We start from the raw sequence: 25,325 nt of genomic DNA on the forward strand, positions 1-25,325 counted from the left end.
AGAACCAGGAAAAAACAAAGATTAATTCCTACAGCACAGCCAATGCAAACTGAATAAATGGAGACCTTGAATTTGTAACTCATGTCTCCCATATATATTTGTATTCTGAAATCACCTGGGCACTGTGCTGTAGAAGTAGGGACCCTTGGGCTTGATAGATGTTGAGGAAGCCTGACCTTGGAGCCCATGTTTTCGGGGGGTAATGCTAAGGTTTTGGAGCATGCTACAGACTGAATGTTTATGTCCTCCTAAAAATCCATAGATTGAAGCCCTAACCCCAAAGTGATGGATTTGGAGATGGGGCCTTTGGAGGGGGTAATTAGATTTTAATGAGGTCATGGGGACAGAGCCCCCATGTTGGGACTGATATTCTTATGAGGGGATAAAGGGATCAGAGCTCACTCTCTGCCATGTGAGGACCAGCAAGGAAGTAGCCATCTGTAAACCAGGAAGACGGCTCTCACCAAGAACTCAGCCATACTGGCACCCTGATCTTGGACTTTTACCTTCCAGAACTGTGAGAAATAAATGTTTCAGCCTTCCAGTCTGTAATATTTTATTATAGTAGCCTGAGTTGACTGAGGCATTTACAGGAAAGTAGCTCTGTCCTCTGATTCATTTTGATAATGACAGGACATGAAATGGGATGAAACTTTCTGTCTGGTGTCTACTTAGAGGTGTCCATTTCATCTTCAATGCCACTTCCTGAGTACATGGCAATCATCAAAAGAGTGACAATGCCAGGGTCCTCTCCCCACCCAGCTCTGCCCAAGACCCTAGTGGCATTGAGAGATCCAACTGCATCTTCTCTAGGCATTGGTCACAGTGCTTGAATCTTCAGAGGTGTGTCAGAAGACTGTACCTCAAGCCACAGAAGATTCTTTTATTTAGATGTAGCTTCGAGGTTCTTACATGACATTAACATTGAGAGGCTGAATTCCCTGGTTCTTGCCCCCTTGCCTCCCTTGCACTACTCTGCTGGTGCTCACCATGATGACACCAGAGTCTCTGCCAGTGTTGCAACCAAGGTCTGGGAGGCACTAGAGTGATGCCCGGCAGGCCCTGCTCTCCCATGGCTCACAATCCAGCCCTTGAACTGGTTGGGGGATGGGCCACACATTGTCCTTCATTTCCTCTTTCATCTCTGGCCTCAGGCATCCTTTAGCAAGGAACCATCCAGGAAATAGATGCTTGAGGAGTGGGGAAGAGAAGGTGAGAAATTCCTCAGGTCCCATCCATCCTGTCTCATTTTAGGCTTAACTAGGACTACCTAGGAATTTTGTGTATTTGTTTGTTTTAATGTTAAATTCCCTGCCTAATAAGAAGCAAGGTGGGGAGGGGTCCATTAATGTTCCTTCTACCCTTTCTGTCTTCTAAAATTTCTTTGTGCTTCACCGCTACTTAATCTCTCTGTCAGGATGAATTTTTGTTCTTTTCATTTTGCATGGTTTCCAAGTGTATTAGTTGTCTATTGCTGCTTAACAAACCATCACAAAATCGGTGGCTTAAAACAATGCACGTTTATTCTCTTGGAGTTCTGGAGTTCCAAAGACAGAAATCAGTTTCCCAGGCCTAAAGGCAGCACTGGTTTCTCCCAGAAGCTCTAGGGTAGAACCCGTGCCCTTGCCTTTTCCTGTTTCTAGAGGCCCCCTGTGTATCTGGCTTGAGGCCCTTCCCCCATTTTCAAAGCATATCATTCCAATCTCTGATTCGATCACCACATGGCCTCTCTCTCCTCCGATTCCCCCTGTGCCCCTATGAGGACCCTTGTGATTCCATCACCCCACCCAGACAATCCAGGATCATCATCCCCCCTCCCCCCTCAAACTCCTTAGCAGAATCACATCTGCAAAGTCCCTTCTACCATATAAGGTAGTTCCAGGTTGTAGACATTAGGGTGTGGACACCTCGGGGGAGCCATCATTCTGCTTATCAGACCAAGATTCACATTTCTCAGTAAATACCAACGTCTTGGGCAATTCCTCGGGCAATGTAGAATCCTGATTTCTGCCTGTCATCAATAGTTACAACATTCGAGGGGTGCCTTGAAGAGGCCGCTTTTAGGCAACAGGCTTGAGCAATGGACATCTGAGCAAGGCAGAAGGGCCCACCGTAATCACCAAGCTGAAGGCAAAGGGGCTCATTAAGCGACCACCTCAAAATGGCCATAGACCCTAACTGACCAATTACCACCAGGCACAATTCCTAGAATTACCAAAAAAATGGGAAATTCCATATGTCCCCATACTCCCTCACTCTGCCCTATACCTGTGGCCCCTCACCACTACCTGGTTACAGAGAGTCTCTCCTTTGCTGTCCTGCCCACGGCTCCCTTACAGTATATCCAATAAACTTTTATCTCTTTTGTTTTGCCTTCGGCGAATTCTTTCACCACCGGCGCTGCTGGGCCCCAACCAAATTGGGATGCCCCACATTTGGTGACACCCCCCATCCAATCAGAGTACCCCACAGGGCTGACTGGCTCAGTTGATAGAGCATGTGACTCTTGATCTTGGGGTCATGAATTTGAGCCCCACACTGGGGTAGAGTTTACTTAAAAAAAAATAGCTATAACATAAAAGCCAATTGTATTCTTCTTTTTTTTTTTAAATTTATTTCTTTCTTTGAGAGAGAGAGAGAGCGCAAGCATGCAGGGGAGAGGAGCAGAGGGAGAGGAAGAGAGAATCTTAAGCAGACTCCACGCTGAGTGCAGGGACCCACGCAGGGCTGGATATCGTGACCCTGAGATCACGACCTGAGCTGAAACCAAGAATCAGACACTTAACCGACTTTGCCACCAGGCACACCTGTATTGTTTTTTCTAAATTGAGTATACTATTTTAGAGAAAGGAGGACTTTTGATTTTATTTTGAAAGATGTGAGGACAGCGCAATTAGAAGTCTGACTAGAGATTTAAGGAAATGCTGTAATCATAACTTTACAACTTAGTGTCATCTAAATTTTGGTAAGTCATTTTACTCCTCTAAATTGTAAAGGTGGGCTAAATATGTGTCTCAGATTTGTCATTTGTAAAACACAAATAATAGTGGTGCCTATATCATAGAATTGTGAGGATTTCCTGAGTTACACTTAGCTAGCCCTTTAAAATGATCAATAAATATTTGTCTTATCATTATGACTATTTTGCACTTTGTTACCATGCCTAATCCATGTAAATATGGGCATCAAACAAGAGGTTCGTGGGATCCTAGGAGGCCCATGAGTAGGCTATAAAAGGTACATGAATTCCCAAAATTTATGCACAATTTAGAAGGTGAGTGGGTTTGTAGCTTTCCTCAGATTCTTATAGAGTTCAGTGGCCTAAAGAGGTTTTGAGACATTGTAGTTTAAGGTATTGAGAGGAGAGCCTGAGATCTTGGAGGGAAGCTAGTGTCGATCAGAGTTTCAGAGACTACCACTAGCCTAACTCACAAGAGACAAGAATACAAACCTGAATTCTCCTACAGGGGAGGAAAATTTTTCCTCTACTCCTCTAGATTGTTTTAGCTGGCCTATTAATTAAATTCACGTAAGACGATTAACAGGAGAAAAACAAATGTAATTATGTATGTACCAAAGCCCCATTAGAATATGAGACCCAATGTCAAGCCAGGCGATAGGTTATATACCCTCCTGAGCTAAGGAATAGGATAGAGGCCTGGGCTTCAAAGTGGAAGAGGGTAATTCACAGGACTGTAAGAAGAGCAGATGTTTAGTAATTCGATATTTGTCCTCCCATGTGGATAGGTCTTTCAGATAAAAAGTTGTCTCTGGTAATAGTTCTTTTTCTTGAGTCTGCTGGGTCTTGATTGCCTTTAGCTCCAAATAATCCACATGTCATAGTGCATATTTGGGGGTCACATACTTTGCTCCCCCTTACTCCTGTGTTTATGAATAGGGAGATTGTCCATCTAGGGACCGTGCCCGATTCCCTCGACCCTTTTTGCTTGACAGCATTCTCCTGTTGATAGGAGCCCTTCAAAACACAGCCTTTTAGCTTCTGCCTGTTTCTCCTTTTACCACATGACCTGGCAATGGGATCTGGTGAGAAACAGATCCACTCAGCAACCCTTTACTGAAATCAGGGTATCTGGAAAATAAAATAGGTGCTCAGAAGAACAGCAAAGGAAAGGAGTTGCAGAATCAGAAGGGATATGTTTATACAGACTATGATATAATCTGGTGAATTCTTGCTGTACCACATCGAAGTACACCTTGCTACTGACCACTCCTGTCTGTCACATGCAGTCTTCCTCTCTTTCTTCTGGAACAGTGCTGGGTAAAAGCCAAGACTCACCTTGGATCATCTTTTTGAACATGCAGACCAGCCTTTCCATTAATATATTCTTCCTGCAGAAAAATTATAATGCAATTGATTATATTAAGAGGATTTTTTTTTTCTTTTTAACATTTAGTAGTATTTGGATGAAACAGTATTCTCTTAATTTGATCTGGTCGTTCCCAAAACTCCTTTTTCAGACATTTACCTTCTCTCAGGATGGGTTACTTTGTCAGGTGGTTAACTTCATCCATTATTCACTGATTCTTATTAGTTTCACAGTCAGAGATTTGCCTTTTCAAGTTCTGACTGTGCCTTACAGATGCCAAACAAGGGACCCACTTCTCTCCTAATCGTTATCATCATAGTATTCATTGTCATCATCATCATAATGATAACCAAAACCACACTGTAAAAAGGAGTCTTTTCGGTGTAAATTATAGAATGATCATTTTAAAACTTAGATAATACTTTCCCCTCCTTATAACTAAACTTCAATGGTTTCCCATCTTATTTAGAATAAAATCTAAACTCCTTAGCATGGTGGAGTGGTCGACTGTTGGCGTTACCAGCCTGTCCTCCAATCCCTACACCCCTTCTCTTGGCTTAGCACCCTGAAGTTTCCTTTAGGGACCCACTTTCCTCATACTCTTAGCATATATTCCAGATGGAACTTTCTTCAGTTCTGAAGTGGGTGCTTTCCTCAGGACTGACCAGCCAGCATATCCATTCCCCTGGACACAGGAATAGGTTCAGAGACAGACACACGACCCCAGTTGACCCAGTGAGGATCAGGTATGAAAACAATGTGGCAATTCTTAGAAAATGAGAGCAATCTTCTAGGATTGCAAAACTGCTCAGAATATACGACGGAATCTTATAGTCTTCACTAACTGGTGACATTCTTGCCACATCTTGGCTTTCTGGAAATGAAGCAAAGCCAGAGAAAACAGAGATGGGGAGAGAGACAGATTGCCAATGACACCAGTCTGAACTCATTTCTGTCCACATTTGATCTTCTTAGACACCTTGAGCCAGTTTAAACCGAGTTTTTAATTTGCATCCACAGAAGTCCAGACTATTCACCTGGCCTGAGTGGTCTGTCCCCTGTTGACCTCTCCACCTCATCTCGTGCCTCATTCCCCTTTGGTCTCTATATGACCAAAGGTGCTCTTTCCTACCCAAGTGACTTTATTCTTATTGTCCTCTTTCCCCTGGATATTCTTCCAAATGTTCTCCACTGGCTCTTCCTCCACGTTCAGATCTCAGCTTAAGCGCTGCCCTTCTCAGAGATTTTCCTGACTGTCCGACATGGGCCGCACACCGCACACACGCTCACATGCTAGAACTTCCAGTCTCCAGAGGCCAGGCACCATGTGTGACTTGTTCAGCATTGTTATCCCAGGGCATGACAGTGGGCCTGGCACACAGTAAGTGCTACAGGAATATCTGGGAGCAAGTTCCTTGAATGTGCCAGACTTGTTCTGCTTTGCCTTCTGCCTAGAATTCTCTTTCCTCTGTTCTTTGCAAATTGGCTTCTTATTTCAGTGTCAACCCCAGTATCCTTTTCCTGGAAAGCCCCTTCCTGGTTATAAAGTCTAACATAAATGCCCCCACATCCGATCCTCTCTATCACGTCACTCAGTTTGTATTCTTCATCATACTTTCACATCCTGCAGTTATCTTGTTCCATTTTTCACTTATTTGTTTATTTTCTGGCCCCAAACAGAACATAAGCTCCGTGAGAGCAGGGACTGTGTTTGTCCCCTTCAAAGCTTCATTCCCATCACCCTCAGCAGTGCCTGGCACATAATAGGCTCTCAATAAATATATGTTGGCTGTCTGACTGACTGATTGAATGAATGAATGAATGAAAGCCAAGCACTACAGATTGCACTCATTTGAGTGCTTTGCATATTGTCACAACAACCGTATGAAGTAAGCACTATCCTACTAGCCCCATAGTACAGAGAAGAAAACTAAGTCTAAGAGAAGCAATGTAATTTGCCCAAGGTCACATTATCAGTAATTTCAGAAGCTGAAATTCAAATTCAGATATGCCTGTTTTACAGATGACAATTCATCATCTACTCATCAAAATATCTGTTTTATTACTCCTAATGTGACTTTGGAGATCACAGCTGGGCTCCAAGTAAAAAAATAGGATTCCTACCTCTCCCCCTTCCCTCTCTCCCATGAACCTTATCCTCTACAGGGAGAGCAGCTGGACAGCTATGGCTCTTGCCCCCTCAGGTACATGGGGTGGGGCTGGCCCTGGTGGGCTCACCACACACAAGGAAGCAGGGGAGGGCACCTTATTTGTGGGCTTCAGCTCCAAAAGAGAGAGCTAAGCAGGGGCTGGCCTGGGCTGGCCCTGGGACCTTTCCCCTAAACTGTCTCTCTTCCCAAGGGGCTAAGGCTCAGGGAGGGGAGGGAGTGAGGGGTCTCGAGAGAATGGCAGAATTATTTTCCTAATACTTCCAAGAAGGCCAAAGTTCCTGTTTTATGGAAGGCATAACATGGGGTGGGGGGAGAATACTTCCTCTGCTCCTAGGCTGATTGTAAAAGAAAAATCCTCAACTTGCAGTTGATGTTGGAGGTAGGGGTGAAGGATGGGAATGTGGTGGGTGGGGGGCAGTGCAGAGAGATATTATATCTCCATTAGCAGTGCAAGGGCTCAGCTCAGCTAACGTAAGCAGATCCCATCTAAAACATCACTCAGTGCCTCTGTACTACTTTGGAGTGCAGTTCAAACTCCTCCCCAGGGAAAGGCCCCTGCTGGGCAGGCTGGCCCTTCTGCACTTTGGTCTCCTGCACCCCTCGGGCATCTCCTTCAGCTATTCATCACACCCTGGGCCTCTGTACATGTCACTTCTTCTCTCCCTGGTTATTTCGTATTCAGCTCTCAAGATTAGACAATTGACTAAGAGCAGCTTGAAGGCAGATAATGCCTTACTTATCACCATATCCTCAGGTCGCGGAGAGTGCTTGCTTGCCTTCGAGGAGCATCAGTGCATCTTCTGAAAGGCAGCACTGCTGGAGGCCTTCCTGGTGCTCCGTGCTAGTACCAAGCTGACGCTGGGTGCTTCTCAGGACCAGGGCGCACGCTGGCTGAGGATGGCTCGCGGCTGGATAAACTGAATTCTCATTCATCTAGGAGCATGCCCGACTCTGCTTCTGATCCTAGAGGGCCTTAAACGGATTTCCCCCCCAATATTTCTGGCAAGAGGGGCAAGGGATAGGAACGTTTGTCGTGGGGTTTAAACATAAAGGAGTTAAGAGCTGGGAAGTGCCTCCTTGGTCAACATATAAATTAGATCAAACTAACATCTCACATTCCTTTTGTCTTTTTCATAATCATAGAGGAAGTGGAGGAAGAGAATGGGGAACTTGAACAAAAATTCTGGCAGCTCTAAATGCACCCAGTCCCTGTTCTCTTTCAAACTCATAATTCCCAATGCATCATTCATTTGTAATTAAGCACTGCTTTGTGAGGTCTCAGAAAGCTTCCTATTGCTTTTCACTATGTAACTTTCCGTGCCTGCCTTTGGTACCCTCGGTGTTAGCCCACCAGGGGATGTCCGAGCCCCTTCAGCATCCAGCACGGTGCCTTGCACATAATAGGTGCGTTCATTAAATTCTTGTTAAGGAATTATTGAATACGTTCTTCGGGAGAAAGAAGTGAACATGAAACATTTCTCTCAGGGTGAGAACAAATATTTCTGTGTGAGATATGAATCAGCTAGTCAGCGCAAATTGTGTTTCTATATGCTCACCAGGTGTAGCTTTCGCTGAGATTGAGAAATTCGTCGCTGGAGAATAATAAAGTGGGCGGGGAACTGAAGGCTCGAGCTGCGAGGAGGAGGCGGAGTCACCGAGAGTTTGAGTATTTTTGTCCAATCAGAAGGAGGCGGTAGGAGCAGAAGGGGGAGATAAAAGGGGAGCGGGAGATCAAGAATCCTGCCCAGTTACACCAGCCCGCCCGCCGGAACTGCAGTTTCTCGGCTTAGGTGCTTCTGCCCCGCGGGAGCGGCCGATTCCGAGGCCGACTCCGGCAATGGCCTTTGCAAATCTGCGGAAAGTGCTCATCAGTGACAGCCTGGACCCTTGCTGCCGGAAGATCCTGCAAGATGGAGGGCTGCAGGTGGTGGAGAAGCAGAACCTGAGCAAAGAGGAGCTGATAGCCGAGTTGCAGGTAAGGCGAACGGAAGAGAGACGAGGGTTTGGTGACATGGCATCATCCCCTGCCGAAACCGGCCGGCCGGCGCCGGGGCCAGCGCGCCCCACCCCCACCCCCGTCCCCGGTACCAGTCAATCCTGGGGCCTCCCGAGATTGGGGGCTGGGGGAGGGAGAAACAAACCGCGGCGAGCGGGATGCAAACTTTGCGTTCAGTTTGCAACCGCGTGTTTCACGTTGGCTCGCCTCCCGCCAGCACTGCAAAGTGCAGGCTGCTCCAACTGGTCCTGCGGGCTGCCCCGAGGGATGCCCGCGCGAAGGCGCACAGTGGCCCTGGCGGGGGGGCGGGGGCGAGGGCGGGAAAGGGCGCCAAAGTGGCTTCCGCGCGGGGAGCCCAGGGACCCGCGATCCTCCCCGGACTAAGTCCTGGCGAGCCCGGCCGAGTCCAGCTTTCCCCGGGGGTGGGTGGAGCGTGGGGTGGGGTGGGATGGGGTGGGATGGGGTGGGGGGCGCTGGCAGAGCCACAGCCTGTCTCGTGGCAGCTGGAGAGGCTGCAGACAAGGCGGCCCGGTTAGGGCAGCAACCGTACCCGCCTTTCGTCTGATGCAAGACTGCCGCGAGTTTTCCCCGCCCCTCGGCCTCCAGGGAGCCTTCACAGGAAAGGGGGGCGGGCGGGGGGCGCGGCCGCCCCTGCCACCCCCCACCCCCACCCCGGGATCCAGGCTTTAGTTCCTGCCCGCCTGCCTCACCGTTGGCCTCAATCGCTGGTCAGGAATGACCAGACTGGATTAGAATCCGATCCCAAACGCCCCCAGGAAATTTCTGTTTCTTAGCAAATCCTTCTCAGGCACGTACCGGTTTGTTGTGCTGCATAGTTAGCACCACCGGCTACTTCAGATCTTTCTCTAGGGGTCGTTTGTAAGGGTCCTGTGAGCTTTGGTGGCCTCGTGCAGGACATTTACTTTGTGAGCCCTTCTTGACTCTAGTTCCTGCACCCAGCATGCGGGGGTCGATGCCCCACTGTCCGAGGTATTCTCTCCCCACAGCCCCGCTCTGCCGCCTCCTACCAACCTCGCTCGACCCCAGCGCACATCCAACCCCTCCATTTTCTCCCCGAAGGGCCCCCTGAATCAAACCACAGAGCGGCCGCAGTTGCTGGAGCTGTGCCGGAACCACATGGTCCTGCAAACTGTCGGTGCTCCCTTGCTTGCCCTTGTATTTGCTGCTGTGTTTCTCCACGGCACGTGCCCCCCACCCCCTCCACCGCCATGGTGCTGTATCTGGGCACTCAGAGAGTAAGTCTCGTGCTGTCCCGGACTTAGAGAAGTGTCTGAGTCCCCGCCTTCGGGAAGCTTGTGGACTCCTTGGGGAGCCTGGCCAACACTCCAGGACACCCCAGGATTGACCAGATGGCACAGCACGTGAGTGCCAAGTGAGACCACCCAGCAGCCTAGTCTCTGCCCTGCTACTGCAAAAGTGGACAAAAGGGGGGTGATTAGCCTGAATGGGGTGGGGGACAGGGGCTCACGACCTGATCCTTGGAGCGCGGTAGGACTGGATGGGAGGCAGGCACCTCCCGCTTGTCCCCTCCTCTTTTGTATGGGTGCTGTCAGTGGCCTTCGCTCAGGGCAATGGCCAGAAGGCAGTGCAATGGCCTCCAGACCCGCTTCTGACTCTCACCTCCGCCACAGCACCAGGGTGGGATGAGTGGCCTCACTTGGGGCTTTGTAGCTTTCCTGTGGAAATTAGAAATCCTCATTTGTAGGATTTCGAGGGAGGGGGGCAGGTGGGGTAAAGGCAGAATTGAGAAGAACGGGAGGCCTCTCCAGTTGTGGAGGGGTTCGTGAAGTTGGGAAGTTGGCCGGGTGGGCTGCTGGAGTCTGGAGCTGCAAGTTGGAGGACATTTTAAAGGCACTGAAAGCTCCTGGTGGGAGAGGAGGGAGGGGTGTTTGTGGGCTACTGGCTGGCTGGGGCGTGGCTGGGCTATTCGGGGAGCCCCCAGCCTTCGGGTCTGTCTTTCTAAAACATTCGCTTCAGAATGCCAGCTAGTCCACCTGGGCAGCCCACTGGAGGGGCGCCATGTCCATACTGTGTCCTTTTATTCTGGGTGGAAAGGTGTCCCAAGTTCGTACCCCCTGCCCTCTCCCACTGAAATCTTTAATTCTCCAGGACGCTTGAGCACATTGCCTGCCCAGGCCTGGCCTCTGTTCCCACGCCTTGGTATTCCGGGCAGACACAGTTTGCTCTCGTTCAGTCCGTGGTCAGGATGTACAATTACTCCGCATCCCCCACCCGCCCCCGAGAATGGGGCTTTTCAGACTCCGAGCAAGTCACTGCACATTAGTGGGTAGTAAAGTCGGTTTAATGGGTCGTGATTAGCATTTTACAAAACAAAATAAGAAATATCTGGGAGCAAGGCAGATAGTCAGGCTAAGTAGTGTGTCATGAAATTTGTTTCAGTTATGTGGGCCGTGTTGCGACCTGTGCGGTTTGTGAGTATAAAACCACAACTTAAACATATGTTTCTTACTGTAAATCTTAGTCAAAAAAGTATGGAAAACACTGGCTTGGAATAGTAAAGCATCGTGTTCAGAACTCACAAAACTCTTAGACTGGGGACCCCTCTTCTATCAGCAGATGTGACATCTTAAATAAACCGTATACATAGCAGCCTTTAAATATTACCACGTATCCCTGGCTTTTAAACTTTGACCATGACCCACAAGAAGAAATTCATTCTGCATCATAACTCAGGATACACATACATATGTGTACACACACACACTAAAGTTCCATGAAATAATACCCTTACTATATGTGATACATGTATTTTTCTTTGTTTTATTGAATAGCAGTGCTGGTCAGAAACCAGTAAGCCACATGCTAGTAATGCATTTAACTTACTGAGCACATTTATATCTCTATCTCAGAATTTTAAGAAAGATCGAGAAGGGGAAAATTTTCCATGCAAGAGTCCATCTTTTGAAAGGCTCTTTTAAAATAGCAAGTTCTGGGTGCCTGGGTGGCTCAGTCAGTTAAGCGTCTGACTCTTGATTTCGGCTCAGGTCATGATCTCAGGGTCCTGGGACTGAGCGCCCAGTCGGGCTCCGCTCTCAGCAGGGAGTCAGCTTGAGGATTCTCTTTCTCCCTCTGCCCCTGCTCGACTGCGTGCGCACGCGCGTGCTCTCTCTCTCTAAAATAAAAATAAATAAATCTTTGAAAAAAATTAGCAAGTTCTCAGCCTTTGCACTAGGATTTAATTTGCAGAAGTTAAATAGACATCTACTAAATCAGAATCACACATATAGTGCCAAACAGCACCTTCCTGCATCCTCTAGCTGGGGAACAACGACCTGAAGAGTTTGGCTTTCTGTATGATTTAAGTCAGAGGCACCAGCCATGCTAGAATCACCCTCAAGGCCAAGCCTGTCCTCCTTGGGAAAGGAAGCGTGTTTGAACTTGAGAAATGTGAATGCTTTCTACTGCTGAGTTAGCATAGTTTTTCTGGAACAACTATAAATCCAGCAGAGGAGTGGCCGTTTTCCAGCTCTAAGACAGCTGCGGCAAAATGGGTGCAGTTTTGAGAGGTGGCCAAAATGGCCCCCACGACGCTGGAGAAAAGAAAGCTGTAGTCACAGCCGACTGCACTGAGGGCGTGGGAGGGTGTGCTAAGGCCTGCAGTTTGCATAAGTAGAGTAGAGGAGCAGGCTGCTTGGAGCCAAGTCTTGGAGGGGTGACTTGTGACCTGAGGAGGGGATGGTATCTAGGAGTGCTGGGGTTTTGAGGGGTCGGCAGGAGATAGGTCACCAGTAGGCTCTCAATCAATATGTGCTGATTGAACGTATCAATTGGTGATGCGATTGAATCAAGAACTGCATGAAATGGGGGGTAGTGGAGGGTGTTAAGAGACCTTGAAAGCTAGTGGACCCTGGCTCAGTGTGGGACCAGGGTCGGCTGAAGGGGAGTCTCCAAAGGCGGATTCCCTACTTGGGATAGGTGAGCTCTGAATGAACATCTGTACTGGTCGGACTGGAAACGCTTCAGACTTCTGGCTTCAAAGAAGGCTGGTCTGAAGGATGCCTCCCTTGAGGGAAAAGTATGGAGAGACTACGGGGTAACAATCCTATGTAGACAAGGCTGGGCCTGTTCAAGGCTAATCGTGCTGTTTCTGTGCTTGTCCTGGGGTCTGCAAGCATGGGGTGGGCTGCTGGGACTCTGCAGCGCCCCCCCACCCCCGCCCGCCGTGGGAAGCAGATTCCTAAGGTTTGGGGAGGGTGGTGGTGGCTTTGGAGAAAGCATTTGAGGAGGCCAGATTCTTGGGGCCCAACGGGGTGATTGGGTAGAGCATCCGGAGCAGGACTGTGCCTCAGATTTGGGCCCAGGAACTTGATACTAGAGTGGCAAGGTGAAAAGACTGTGACTCTTTGGGTGGTCCCGCTCCAGGCCTGCTTCTTGTCAGTTGACCCTTGGTCCTGGACTGACCACTTCAAAGGAGGTTTGACTTCCTCAGTGTGTTAGTAGTGACCAGAGGTGTCAGAACTGGTGGTGAGGGAATGCACGGTGAAAATGTGCTCGCACGCTGCCTGATTGCCCTCTCCGGGTTGTGCAATTTATACTCCTTTTTCCCTGCACGCTCACCAATGTGGACTATTACCACTTTTCGTTTTGCCAATATGATGCCTGAAAATACCACATTTTAAAATTTACATTTTCTTTTTTTTTACGATTTTATTTATTTATTTGAGAGAGAGACAGGCAGAGATAGCGAGAGAGAACACCATGAGTGGGAAGGAGAGGGAGAAGCAGACTCCCCGCTGAGCAGGGAGCCCCATGTGGGACTCGATCCCAGGACCCCGGGATCATGACCTGAGTCCAAGGCAGACGCTTAACCAACTGAGCCACCCAGGCATCCCCAAAATTTACATTTTCTTGATATCTAGCAGTTTAAGAGTCTTTAAAAGTTACTGGCCACTTTGTGTTTCTCCTGCGAATTACCAGCTTGGACCTTCACCTGTTTTTGTACTGGGTTCTTTATCATTTAAGAAAATGATTCATAGGAAGCCTTGATTATTTTTGGTGATGAGTCTTTGTTCTGTCATATATGGTGTAAGGATTTTCCCCCATATTAAGCCTATCACTTGACTTTAACTTTGTTTATGGGATCTTTTCCATAAGAAATTAACATTTGAAAATTGTTAGAGCACACGACTCTTGATCTTCAGGGGTCATGGGTCCTAGAGCTTACTTAAAAAAAAAAAAATTGACATTTGAAAAGTTATCAAATTTGTCGGTATTTTCTTTTATGGTTTCTGAGATTTTTGCCTTGCTTATGAAGCTTCCCCATTCTGAGATCATAAAAATATCCCCTTACATTTTCTTCTAATGCTTATCTTTAAAAAATTATTTAATTCTTCTGGATTTTTAAAAATTTGTAGTGAGTTTTTTTTACCTAAATTTTCCTAATACCCTTTATCACATAGCTCTTCCTTTCCCCATCAGTTTGACATACATGGGTCTGTTTGTCTGTCCCAGACATACATGGGTCTATTTGTCAGGTGCCTATTTGGTTCTGTTGATCAATTTGTCAGTATCAGAACATTTTTCTCCCATCTCTCTCTTTCTTATGCTCACAAAACTCTTGAGTGCTGTCAAGTAGATCTGATGCCTCCTTATCACAGTCAAGAGAAGGGATTTCCCATTGTGGATTTTTGACCATGTGACATGTTTGAATTATTTAGGGAAGGAAGGTGGTGGTGGGGAGAATGGTGAGGATAGGTTTCCACCGGCCTCTCAAATCGCTGAATTCATCTATTCAACGCAGTGTTTTAGCATCAGCTATGAAGATAGTCCTGCTTTTGAGATGTAAAATATAGATGAAGAGACCAAATTGCAGGTCAGACAGAGGATACCTGAATGTAAAACAGATGATAGAAAAATAGGGGGAGAGAGTGATACTGAGTCCATCGTCATTGGCAAGGTTTCGTGGAAGAGAAGTTGACTGTGCCTTAAAAAGTTGGTAGTGGGTGGCCAGGCAGGGGAAGCCTTTTCTTTGGAACCAAGTGTAGTGGACTTGAATGTGGGACAGTCAGCAGTGTCCCCGTGTGCCCAGGCATTGGCTAATGTTCAACTAGGCTGCTCTTTAGAGGGAGGAATTCCAAGCACCCTCAAGATTCCCCTGGCTTTGGCCGGTGTTGGCAGTCAGCCCAGATGGGGTGGCTCCTATTTGGTTCCTCTAACCTTTCCGTGTCTGTGTGCCTTGGACACTCAGAAGTCACAGCATACATGTGTACTGGTGAGTTTTGGGGTCTCTGGCACTGTGAGCCCCTTGAGGGGTGGGGCTGTGACTTCTTCATCTTGTCTTAACAGAGTCTAGCATAATGCCAGATACATACCTACCAGGCACCCAGTGGATGGAAGGAGGGCATGAAAAGGGCAGGAGGAGGGGACACGGGCATCCTTGATCTTGTTGGGCTTCAGTGTCTCATCTGTGAAATGGAGTTGGACAATATTGTTTGGAGTGTCACATTTTGAGGTTCTGTTTCAGAACTGCAGACATAATAAAAGGGCTTGGGGAGCCTGGGAAGGGTCCCGCATCTGGCTCTCTGTGGAAATTGCAAAGAGGTTTACATCATTGGTGTCAGATCAGATGTGGGAAGGACCCGGGGGAGCCATCTGTTCCAACCCTCTTATTTTACAGATGACGACCAGGAGTGGGGGGGACTTAGCACCGTGACTGGAACCCCAGCCTCCCGATCCCCACAGATTGCTGCTTTTGCAACAACAGCACTTACTTCCTTACCAACCCTGGACAGCCAGTTTGGGACAGAGCATGGCTCACTCGATCCATTTCTTGGGGACTCTCATTGGGTGTTTGGGCAACAATATCATCATTCTGAGAAGATATCACAAGATTCTGGATGAGCCTAAGAAAGACTGTCTTGGGGATTAGCTTAGCCCAAGTGAAGCAGCTATGATGAATCCAGAAAGTATTTACTTTTTGCATATGTATATTTGTAGCCCCAAATTGCCTGCGTTTTTGAGCAGCTATAGACCAGTTTGATTATTCTCCCGTCCTCCCCTTACTTTGGTCTCTATTTTAGGAAATGTCTTTCTTTCAACAGTTTGTCTTTGGTTCACGTCTTAGTCATTCAGCCAGCTAGCACTTACCGAGCGCCTTCTGCGTGCCAGTCACTGGGGCTTACAAAGTAGAATTCAGTCCCCCTTCAGCAGCACCATGTCCGATGGTGGAGGTGCTGGCCATTGAGCAGAGCCAGGGAGCATGTCGGAGGCTGTACCTGTCCTTTCTCACTTCCCCTCACACACTTGAGGAGGCCAAGTCTCAGATTCGTAGCTCATGGGGGATGGAGCTTGGATTTGACCCCAGGCCTACCTGCTGGTAGCCCCTTCCGGATGGGGATGCTATCAGCTTCCTCTCTCTGAAGCTATCCAAACTCAGCCAGCATGCAGGAACTCCCCCTTTGGGCAAAGAGGTGCTAGGAGGTCTTGAGGACCAACTGTGGACCCAGATGTTTCTTCTGTCTCAGGACTGTGAAGGCCTCATCGTCCGCTCAGCCACCAAGGTGACTGCTGATGTCATCAACGCGGCAGAGAAGCTCCAAGTGGTGGGCAGGGCCGGCACGGGCGTGGACAACGTGGACCTGGAGGCTGCCACCAGGAAGGGCGTTCTGGTCATGAAGTACGTCGTGGAGCCCCGGGGGGTGGGGGTGGGGCCTCACCACACAGCGGGAGAGGAAAACTTAGGTTAGAGAAGGCTGGGTCAGAGTAGGATGGGCTTCCAGAAGGATGTCTGGGCCAGGCCGAGTCCAGACAGGCGGTCCGTGCTCACAGCGTCGTGGTTCCCCAGGTTCTTGACAAGGAGGCTCTTGTTGTAATCTCGGGTCACTTCACAAACCCACTCCACGGACGTCTGAAGCACAGCCTGGTTGGGAATCAGAGGAATGTTAGCGAATTTATCTGCCTTTCCTGCCCCAGTGCTGCCCCTTTCCCTCCGTCGTTCTGGCTGGAACAGGATGTTCGTTAGCTCTGCTTTGCTCGGTCCCCCCTCTGCAGGTGCCCAGCCTTTGCTAGTTGAGTGGCTCTACATTCTTTCCCTTCCTCCCTGCCCGGCACCCTTCTGCAGCCAGGAACCCCAGTTTCTCTTTCACACTCCAGTGCCGAGAGGGGAAGCGTCCCCGCTAGAGCTGTTTTTGCAGAAACTCAGTGCAGAGGTCATGACTGCACGCCAGGACTCGGCCACACTTGCTTCTGGCCCCCGTCTGGCACTTAGATAGTGTGGCAAGGTGATTGTCGCCCGCTTCTTCATCCCCAAGCCTTTTCCCTTCCCTTGAGAAGTTCGGTGTCCTCAAAACCTTCCTCTCCCTTCCCTTCACTTCTCCTATGGTGCAGGGGTTAATTGGTCATCTGACGGAGGTCAATATCCAGCAGAAGAAATGTTAAATGGTAACGCATCCTACATTCTTGCCCTGGACACGGAGGCATCGCCCCCTGCCCTGCACCCCCTCCTACATCCCAGTACAGCCTGTTTGCAGGGTTAGATCGGAAACTAGGTGGAAAGACAGACTCTGAGAATCCTTTTCTCTTGACTTTTTTTTGGGGGGAGGTGCGATAAGATCTCTTGACTTTTCCCTCCTTGTCATCTTCATTTCTAGAGATGAAAAGATCCAATAGAGGAAAAAGGAAGGTGAACATGGGTGCTAAAAAATTATTCCAAAGCCAAAAATCAAAAAAAGAGTCTTTGAGAAAAGAAGAATAGTTTTATGGGTTTCAGCTCTATTCTCCTTTCTGTGAAATGGGCCGAGTCAGCATGGCCCTGTGCATTAAGGTGTGAGGAAGCTGTCTCACGTCAGAACGTGTGGAGAGATAGGAGAAGTCAAACAGGTGGAGAAAAAAATCCTAGCTTTGTTACTGACAGAAGCCAGGCTGGGCAGCTTGATGAAGCTGTGTGGGCAGTGGGCTGACCTGAATTTGATAGGCTTGCGTGATCACCCATCTTGGTCACAGTCTCAGGAAGAGTGATGGCAAGAGCAGCGGGAATCCGTGCTTCCCGGAGGCAGGTAGATCCTGAAACGAGAGGAAAGAGAAATGCGGAGCCACACATATATCTTCCAATCGAGCGAGACACTTCTCCGCCTTGGGAGAAGAGCTTGGGTAGAGAGGCCAGGTGTGTCCCTCCAACTGAAGTCCCTCCTCGTGAAAGCATAAAGCCAGGGCAGGGGGGTTTCCCTCTAGCCCTGGGATTGGGCAGGAGTCCATCAGAGAGCCCAGGTGGGAGGCATGGGGTTGGGGGGTTGGTTTTAAGAGCAGGTGAGCTGAGGGGGCAGGAGAGTGAGCGCATCACACTCCGGGCTTTCTGTTGGGACAGGAGTAGGAATATGGGTCTGGATCCACTGACGTCCCCTCCCTTCTTCCATCTTTAGCACCCCCAATGGGAATAGCCTCAGTGCTGCGGAGCTCACCTGCGGGATGATCATGTGCCTGGCCAGGTAAGTCCCTATCTTCTCAGCAGAGCCAGCCTCTGGTGTGTCCGTGGTTATGACTCCCCAAACAAAGTGACCCGGAGAAGGGTAGAAAACTTCTGCAAGGCACCGTGCACACTGCCGAGAACCTTCAAGGGCACTCATCCTTTATGAAACATTTGATACACTGGTTCTGGCACACAGAGTTCAGGTGGCTTCTCGCCAAGGGGCCCGGTAGGGGATGGGCATTCAGCTTGGCTGCTCCTTAACCGGAGCAGGCTCATTGAGAAAATAACTGTGTGCCATCTTCCTCTCCTCCTTAGTCATTTCCTGTGGTCCACGCCATCCTCTGGCTTCTCGAACCTCTAAGCCTCGAAAATGCGGTTCTGCTCCCTGGAATATCCTTCCCCATCTTTTTTTTTTCTGAGTCTTTCCGGTGTTTTATTTTTATCACACTCATTATTAAAAATCCAACTGCACATAGGTATAAAATAGAAGCAGCGCTCAACATTTTTATTTAGTTCGGAACATTTTTGAGTGAATTAATGCCAAAATGTAACAGCCTCCATACCTCAGATACCTCTCATAACCCAGAGGTTCCCAGACTTTGTTGCACATTGATATCATCTGGGATCTTAAAAAAAATACTAATGCCTGGCCCGCGCTCCAGAGATTCTTATTTGATCGGTAAGGCGTGAAACTTGGCATGGGGATTTTTTAACAAACTTTTTATTTTAGGAGTTTTAGATATAAAGAAAAGTTGTAAAGATAGTAGAAGGACTCGGGGCGCCTGGGTGGCTCAGTCGTTAAGCGTCTGCCTTCGGCTCAGGTCATGGTCCCAGGGTCCTGGGATCGAGCCCCGCATAGGGCTCCCCGCTCAGCGGGAAGCCTGCCTCTCCCCCCTCCACTCCCCCTGCCTGTGCTCCTCTCTCAATGTGTCTCTCTCTGTCAAATAAATAAATAAAATCTTTAAAAAAAAAAATAGTAGAAGGACCCATATACTTCATACCCAGTCTTCCTATTATTAACATGGGACATTAATATGGTGCTTTGATCACAATCAGTGAACTAATATTGAGATATCAATTGATAACTTTTAACTAAACTCTTCCCTATCATCTTTATCCAGGTAACTCTTATTCTTCAAGATTAAGCTCAAGTGTTAATTCATCTGAGAAGCTCTCTCTTGATTCCCTGGCGGGGCTGTGTCCCTCACTGATTGCCCTGGCCCCCAGGGCTTACCTCTGTACTAGGCTTACAGATCTTTATCGTGATAGAAGGGAGTAAAAGCTCTATCTACTTGTGGATTTTTTTTTTAAGATTTTATTTATTTATTTGTCAGAGAGAGAGCACAAGCAAGGAGAGCGGCAGGCAGAGGGAGAAGCAGGCTCCCCGCTGAGCAAGGAATCCGATGCAGGACTCCATCCCAGGACCCTGGGATCATGACCTGGAAGGCAGACGCTTAACCAACTGAGCCACTCAGGTGTCCCTACCTGTGGATTCTTAACACAAGGGAATTCAAATGATCAAATGTCTTGCTCTTCCAGCAGGAATTCTGGGGGTGTGGGCCTCTTGAGTAGAGGGGACAGCCTAGGAACCACTGGATACAGCGCAGAATGGGCATGAATCTTCCTGTATTGGGTAGTAGAATGATTGTATCGAGTACTGTTGTTGAATAGGCAATTCGGGCACTTCTGTGGTCAGAGGGGAGGGCAAGGAGCCAATGGACAGGGCAGGGAGTTCACTAGGTCCCTTCACACACCCTTGGATCCTTAAACCAGGGGACCCAGGCAGCCAAGACTCTTTATTTCTCTACTCAGGCCTGAAGCTTCTGGGGCCCAGAAATTACTCTTTTCCCCTCTCAAGACTTGTTCTCTCTTCTTCTGGGACAGGGTCTGGAGGAGTTGACCTTTGTTCTAACTCTTCCCCATGATTTCTACCTGAGCTCTTAAGTATTCATTGCTACTCACTGGCCAGTGAAGAGCAGAGGAGACTGGAGAAAGGGAGGAACAGGGACAGCGTGCGCAGCCAAAGGGACCCAGCCTGTAAGGGGTCCGTGAGCTGGCTGTCTGGATCTTCCAGAACATCTGGGCTGGACTGATTTCCCCTGGAGAAGCCTCAAGCCCTGTTTTCACTTGTGCTGTTAAATTCAGTGGTGTTTTTGTTTTTGTTTTTGAGTGAGGGACTGATCAGCTTTCTAGTTAATTAATTCTCTTACTCTTTTTCTAGAGGTGGAAGGAAGGGCTTGGGAGCCAGGAATAATTTTTCTCCTATTCCAAGACCAGCTTTATTTAAGAGAATAGGTAAAGGGGGCACCTGGGTGGCTCAGTCAGTTAAGCGTCTGCCTTTGGCTCAGGTCATGATCCCAGGGTCCTGGGATCGAGCACCACATTGGGCTCCCTGCTCAGCGGGGAGTCTGTTTCTCCCTCTGCCTCTGCTTCGGCCCCATGCTTGTGCTCTCTCGCTCTCTCTGACAAATAAATAAAATCTTAAACAAAAAAAAAGAATAGGTAAAGTGGAGTGGTTTCAAGGAAGTGCCCCATTTCCAACCTCTCATCCAACGACCTCACCATCAAAGATGCGTCAAAATTAAGAACTAAGCACTCTAGTAAGGAAGCATGGCCAGTCTCTCATACCTTCTTGTGTGTCTGCTCAGACTGCTTTTCCAGCAGGGCAGTGAGGGCAGAGTGGGTGCTGTGGACAGAAGGTTGGGAGCATTGAGCAATGTGGGTGGAGAGAGGGGGCCTGGACGGGCCTCACACTGGGGGACTTTGAACAGACGGCAGGAGCTCCTGAGGTTCAGGGGAAGAACAGTGACACAGAAAGAAAGAGAAGAGAATGCGGCCTGCATAGCTTTCATCTCGCCCACTTTACCTTCTCTTTTTGTAAGTCAGGATGGCTACCATTTGGTTCTCGGGAAGCCCCTCGCCCACATCATGGTCCTCCCCAGACTGGCCCGGTGAGGACCCCAAAGTGCTAAAGGCTGGAGAGGATCCGTGAGTAGCTGGTAGAGCAGCTGGTGGGGGCTGGGATGTCCAGGGCCACGTGCCCTCTCTCGGATGGCACTGTGGGGCCAGGAGGGTGGAGAGCAGGACGTGAGCCAGATCTGGGAGGAGGCAGGTGGGCTCTGTCTCACTTGGTCGGAGGCATAGGAGCAGGCTAGCTTTGCTGAGAAGGTAGCCCTTCCTCAAGGCAAGTCATTGTCCTTGGGACATTCCTGACACAAGGACCCTCTCCTGAGGACTGACGGGCCAGAGGAACAGGATGGAAATTCTTGCCCACGAGGCTTGTTACTGAAGCTTTAGGAGTTTGCCCGTGAGATCGCAGGAGCACAGATCGCCCCTCAACCTGACCCTCAGATGGAAGCGTGTGCTGGCAGTGTGTAGACACAAGAGAATGTTTTCTTATAAGAACTCGGTGAGATGGAGCTACAGGAACAGTATGTTGGAGTCTCTCCCTCCTTACACACGCACACACACACTCGCGTGCACACACACACCACTCTGAGTTTTGTGGCCAGCAGGAAAGACTGCATTTAAATACTTAGAAGGCTGACTGTGCTGGGGATGTGCTGGGCTTTGAGTCCATTCAGCTATTCCGCGTGGGATGATGCTGTTCAAGGTGTTGAACCCCCCGGTTGTCTCTCTCCATGCAGTTGGGGTGAGCATGACATGTGCTAAAGCGTGTCTAAGCATTTCTCATGGAGTGTCTAAAATAGAGCAGGGACTCCTTAAACATTCTAAACATTGTTTTCTGTCTCCCTTCTTCGCTTCCAGAGAAGCCTGGGTGGCCACCTCCCACATGACATACTCTCATCCTCTCACCTCTGACTCTGCCCTAACTTCCTCTGTCCCTTCCAGAAAACACCCCATGTTAACCAAGTTAACCAAGAGGAGGAGATAGGCTGGGGGGGTGGTTTGGGACAGGAGGTGGTATGGACTTGGCACCCACCCACCCCAGTCTAGCCTGAGATGGCTAGGGCTTAAGAAACTCTCAAGGAAGAATAAGTACCCAGCTGTTCACTGATACAGTGGAAGGTATGGGTTGCAGCCTTGGATGGAAGAGGAAAACGAAAATCCTTGAACTTCTGGAGCACTTGATGTTATCCGAGCCCCTCGATACCCCATTTCGTTATCCCTATGAGCCCCGGAGGATTGGCGCTTGCTTTTTACCAGCCTGGAGCCACTCAGCTGGTTGAGGCAGCTGGAGACAGAAATCAGACTCCTAGCTGGAGACAGAAATCCTGGGGCTCCCACATCAGGTCTCGCTGACGGATTTCCCTCTGCTGAACTCCCTTGACCCTCCTCGGTGTCTCTGCACCTGAGCTCCAGACCCAGCCTGAGCTTGGTTCCCCGGGGGAATGACCATTAGAGGGGGCAGCTGTGCAGACCTCACGTCACACGCCTTCTGCGTGGGCCCACTGAGCCCGTGTCTGTCCTTGCAGGCAGATTCCCCAGGCGACGGCTTCCATGAAGGACGGCAAATGGGAACGGAAGAAGGTGAGCAGCCAGCCCTGCCTCGTCCCGCCCGGCTCGGCGCCCGGGTTCCTGGTGCTTACTTCGGCCACTTTGCCTTTTGCTTTTTTGGTTGCAGTTCATGGGAACAGAGCTAAATGGAAAGATCCTGGGAATTCTTGGCCTGGGCAGAATTGGGAGAGAAGTGGCCACCCGGATGCAGTCCTTTGGAATGAAGGTAAGAGGTTGGTGAACCCCTTTGACGTGGGGCTCCCTGTAGCAGTTTTGGGAGAGGTAGCTTTGCTTGAGAGAAGGTGAAGGCTTTGTCCATGGAGGGTCTGACCCTCCTTTAGAGCCCCTGACTAAGTCGGCGGGGTAGCCATTCTGGATACCTGAACTCAAAGTCTGGGCACGCTTGGTGGAGGTCCGTCAGCTCTGGGTCCCAGCGGAGCGGCGGGGTCATGCATCCTGCTCAACTTTTCCTCCCCTGCCACAGGGGCTCTTTGATTGGCTGTGTCTGTTGCCTGTGATAATTCAGAGAAACAGGAGGAAATTTGCAACCTTCTAGCAGAGCAAGTCTCTATCCACCTTTTAGCTCTGCTCTGTAGTGCAGAAGGGACGGTGCGGTGATTGTCTAGACGCTGCTGAGATGAAGTTAAAGCCTGCTGGCTAGAACACCTTGCATATTGCTCAGAAACCCTCCCTGACCCCTGTTTCCCTCCAGGACCCGGTTTCATCCTATTCTGGAAACTCCGTGGTTCTTCTGGTCGAGGGAGGGTTGTCATCCCCTGAGGCCGATCCAGGAGACCTTGCAAAGGGGGAGGCCACCGAGCCACAGGAGGGGACCCGTCAGGGCGGGTGACAGGGTGGCCAGGAGTGCTCGTGGACGTCTCCTTGTTCACTCTTTGTTCGCTGTTTGCTGTTAGGAGCATGATGTGTTCAAACTGCTGCCAGGAAGGCTTTCATTAAACAGAAAGGAGAATAGTTTTGACAATCAGATCATTTCTAGAAAAATTGACATTTTCCCTTTTTCTCCTTCTTCCTCCCTTTCTCCATGTCCCTCTGGCTTCATAGAGTTAAAAGGAACCTTAGAGATGAACCCTTAATTTTATATTGATGTCTGGAGTTTGTTTTTGCTCAGGCCTCCAGCAAATGGAAGGTAGACAAGAACCCAGGTGGGCATCCCGTGATACCACATTGAACATCTTCCTCTCCCTGCTGTCCCTGTTCCCCCACCACATTTATTTACACCAGCCAGACCTCTTTCCTAAGCCTCAGCACATTTTTCTAGATCCCTGGAGAGGGGGCGGGGGCCCGGCAGGATCCACTGATCATGAGAACAAACCGAAGCCTTGCCCTCCTGTGCAGGGCTGGCCAGGTGCCATACGCGGCAAGGAGAGCTTTCTCTTCCTCTTTTGTGAGGGATTAAGGCTTAGCTCACAGACAATTCTGATCCTCTAAAAGCAGGGGCCTTGGGTTAAGTATGACTCAGAGTGAAATAGCCAAACAGGTGCATGCCTCGTTGATGATACAGAGACTTCAGGAAGGCTGTTTGTCCCCTTCCCCATGGCTCCCTAGGGCACCAAAGCACACCGGCCTCTGCTAGCTCAGGACCCTTGGTTATCATGGACTTGAAACTTTGGGGCAGTGACTTACCCAAACAGAAAGCCCCACCTCATTTCCTGAGTCATGGGAGTGATTGGTAAGCTTCTCTGCTCATCTGGCCCGGGCTCAGCTTCTCAGCTGCTGCCGGGCTGCTTCCGAGAGGCACGAGGGAGGTGGACCCTGAGCCCTCGGGCATGTGTTTGATTCAGAGATGTCCAGAGCCTGCTCATGAATGTGAATCCGTGCGTCCCGACAGACCACGCATGACACGCCCACGTTCCCAGCGAGGCTTTGAGGGTGTGGGTGGTTTTGCCTGTCACAGCACGTCGCTGCTTCCCTTGAGGGTTCTTCTGCCCGGCTGTCTCCGGAGGGTCACTGTAGGCTGTCTTGCTTCTGGCACATGATCTTTGTAAACTGCTAAAACATGCCTTGGAGTGGTCACCCACCCCCAAGCCCCCCGGCCCTGGCCAGCTGCCCTGGTCATTTCAGAGTGGCCCAAATGGCCTTCATTTATATTCTCGGCTCACTTTGACTGAGCTTCCTAACCTATTTCTGGGTCCAGATGAATTTTGCCTTGGTGCAGATGACTGACCTGCATCATCCAAAGCTCCTTGGTTGATGTTTGAGCAGCTGGGAAGAGCAAGATTTTCTAAAGGCAAGGAGGGAAGATTCTTGAACAAATTGTGAAAGAGATGGTTTATCAGCATCCGGGCAGGAAACAATGATCAGTGTTTACTAAACACAGGTTGTTTTAAACTGGCCTTGTTCTCTCTTTGGAAACCGATATTAGACTGATTGATCAGGAACATCCTTAAGTGTCTTATATCTGGACGATTTAAAATTGTATTTTAATCATGTAAGAGGTGAATGAATCCTCACGTATCTTGAAATATAGATCCTTATCTCCTTGATTACCACCCCAGTCCTGGTCTCACAGGTAACATCAGTTTGGTGTGTATCATCTCAGACTTTTTTCTATGCGTTTACATGGAATGCATACAGTTCTTGGCCTATAGAGGGATTCTATGCCTATAGAAAATAGAACATTGTACATGGTGTTAAGATAAAAATGTATGTCTTGGAATAAATAAATTTTCCATATTTGTAAACTATTGCATGGAATTCTGTTGTGTGGACAAATTGCTTTTTATTTGACCATTTCCTCAAGGATGGACATTGGAAATGTGAACTTTAGTAAGACATTGGTGAGATCTTTTAGGATACCCTTGGGGTTAAGATGGAGACTGTGAGCTTGGTGCTAAAAGGTTTAGTAACTGGTTGAAGGATAGCTCCGTCTCAATCTGGAGGGAGATGGTACAGGATGGTGCAGGGCG

At 49.0% G+C, this 25,325-nt stretch overlaps 1 protein-coding gene across 1 annotated transcript in view; it reads left to right on the forward strand.

Moving 5' to 3' along the window:
* Positions 1 to 8,200: 8,200 nt before the first annotated feature.
* Positions 8,201 to 25,325, forward strand: part of PHGDH (phosphoglycerate dehydrogenase) — a 31,481-nt gene continuing 14,356 nt past the window's right edge. Inside the window, exons 1-5 of the mRNA XM_081815799.1 lie at positions 8,201 to 8,474; positions 16,001 to 16,152; positions 17,894 to 17,959; positions 22,377 to 22,431; positions 22,526 to 22,624. Coding sequence (XP_081671925.1) covers positions 8,337 to 8,474; positions 16,001 to 16,152; positions 17,894 to 17,959; positions 22,377 to 22,431; positions 22,526 to 22,624 — 510 coding nt within the window. The 5' untranslated portion in view covers positions 8,201 to 8,336. The remainder of the gene's footprint in view (positions 8,475 to 16,000; positions 16,153 to 17,893; positions 17,960 to 22,376; positions 22,432 to 22,525; positions 22,625 to 25,325) is intronic.

Source organism: Leptonychotes weddellii, chromosome 4 (assembly GCF_054177405.1).
Source record: "Leptonychotes weddellii isolate Sample4059 chromosome 4, ASM5417740v2, whole genome shotgun sequence".
NCBI classification, from domain to species: Eukaryota; Metazoa; Chordata; class Mammalia; order Carnivora; family Phocidae; genus Leptonychotes; species Leptonychotes weddellii.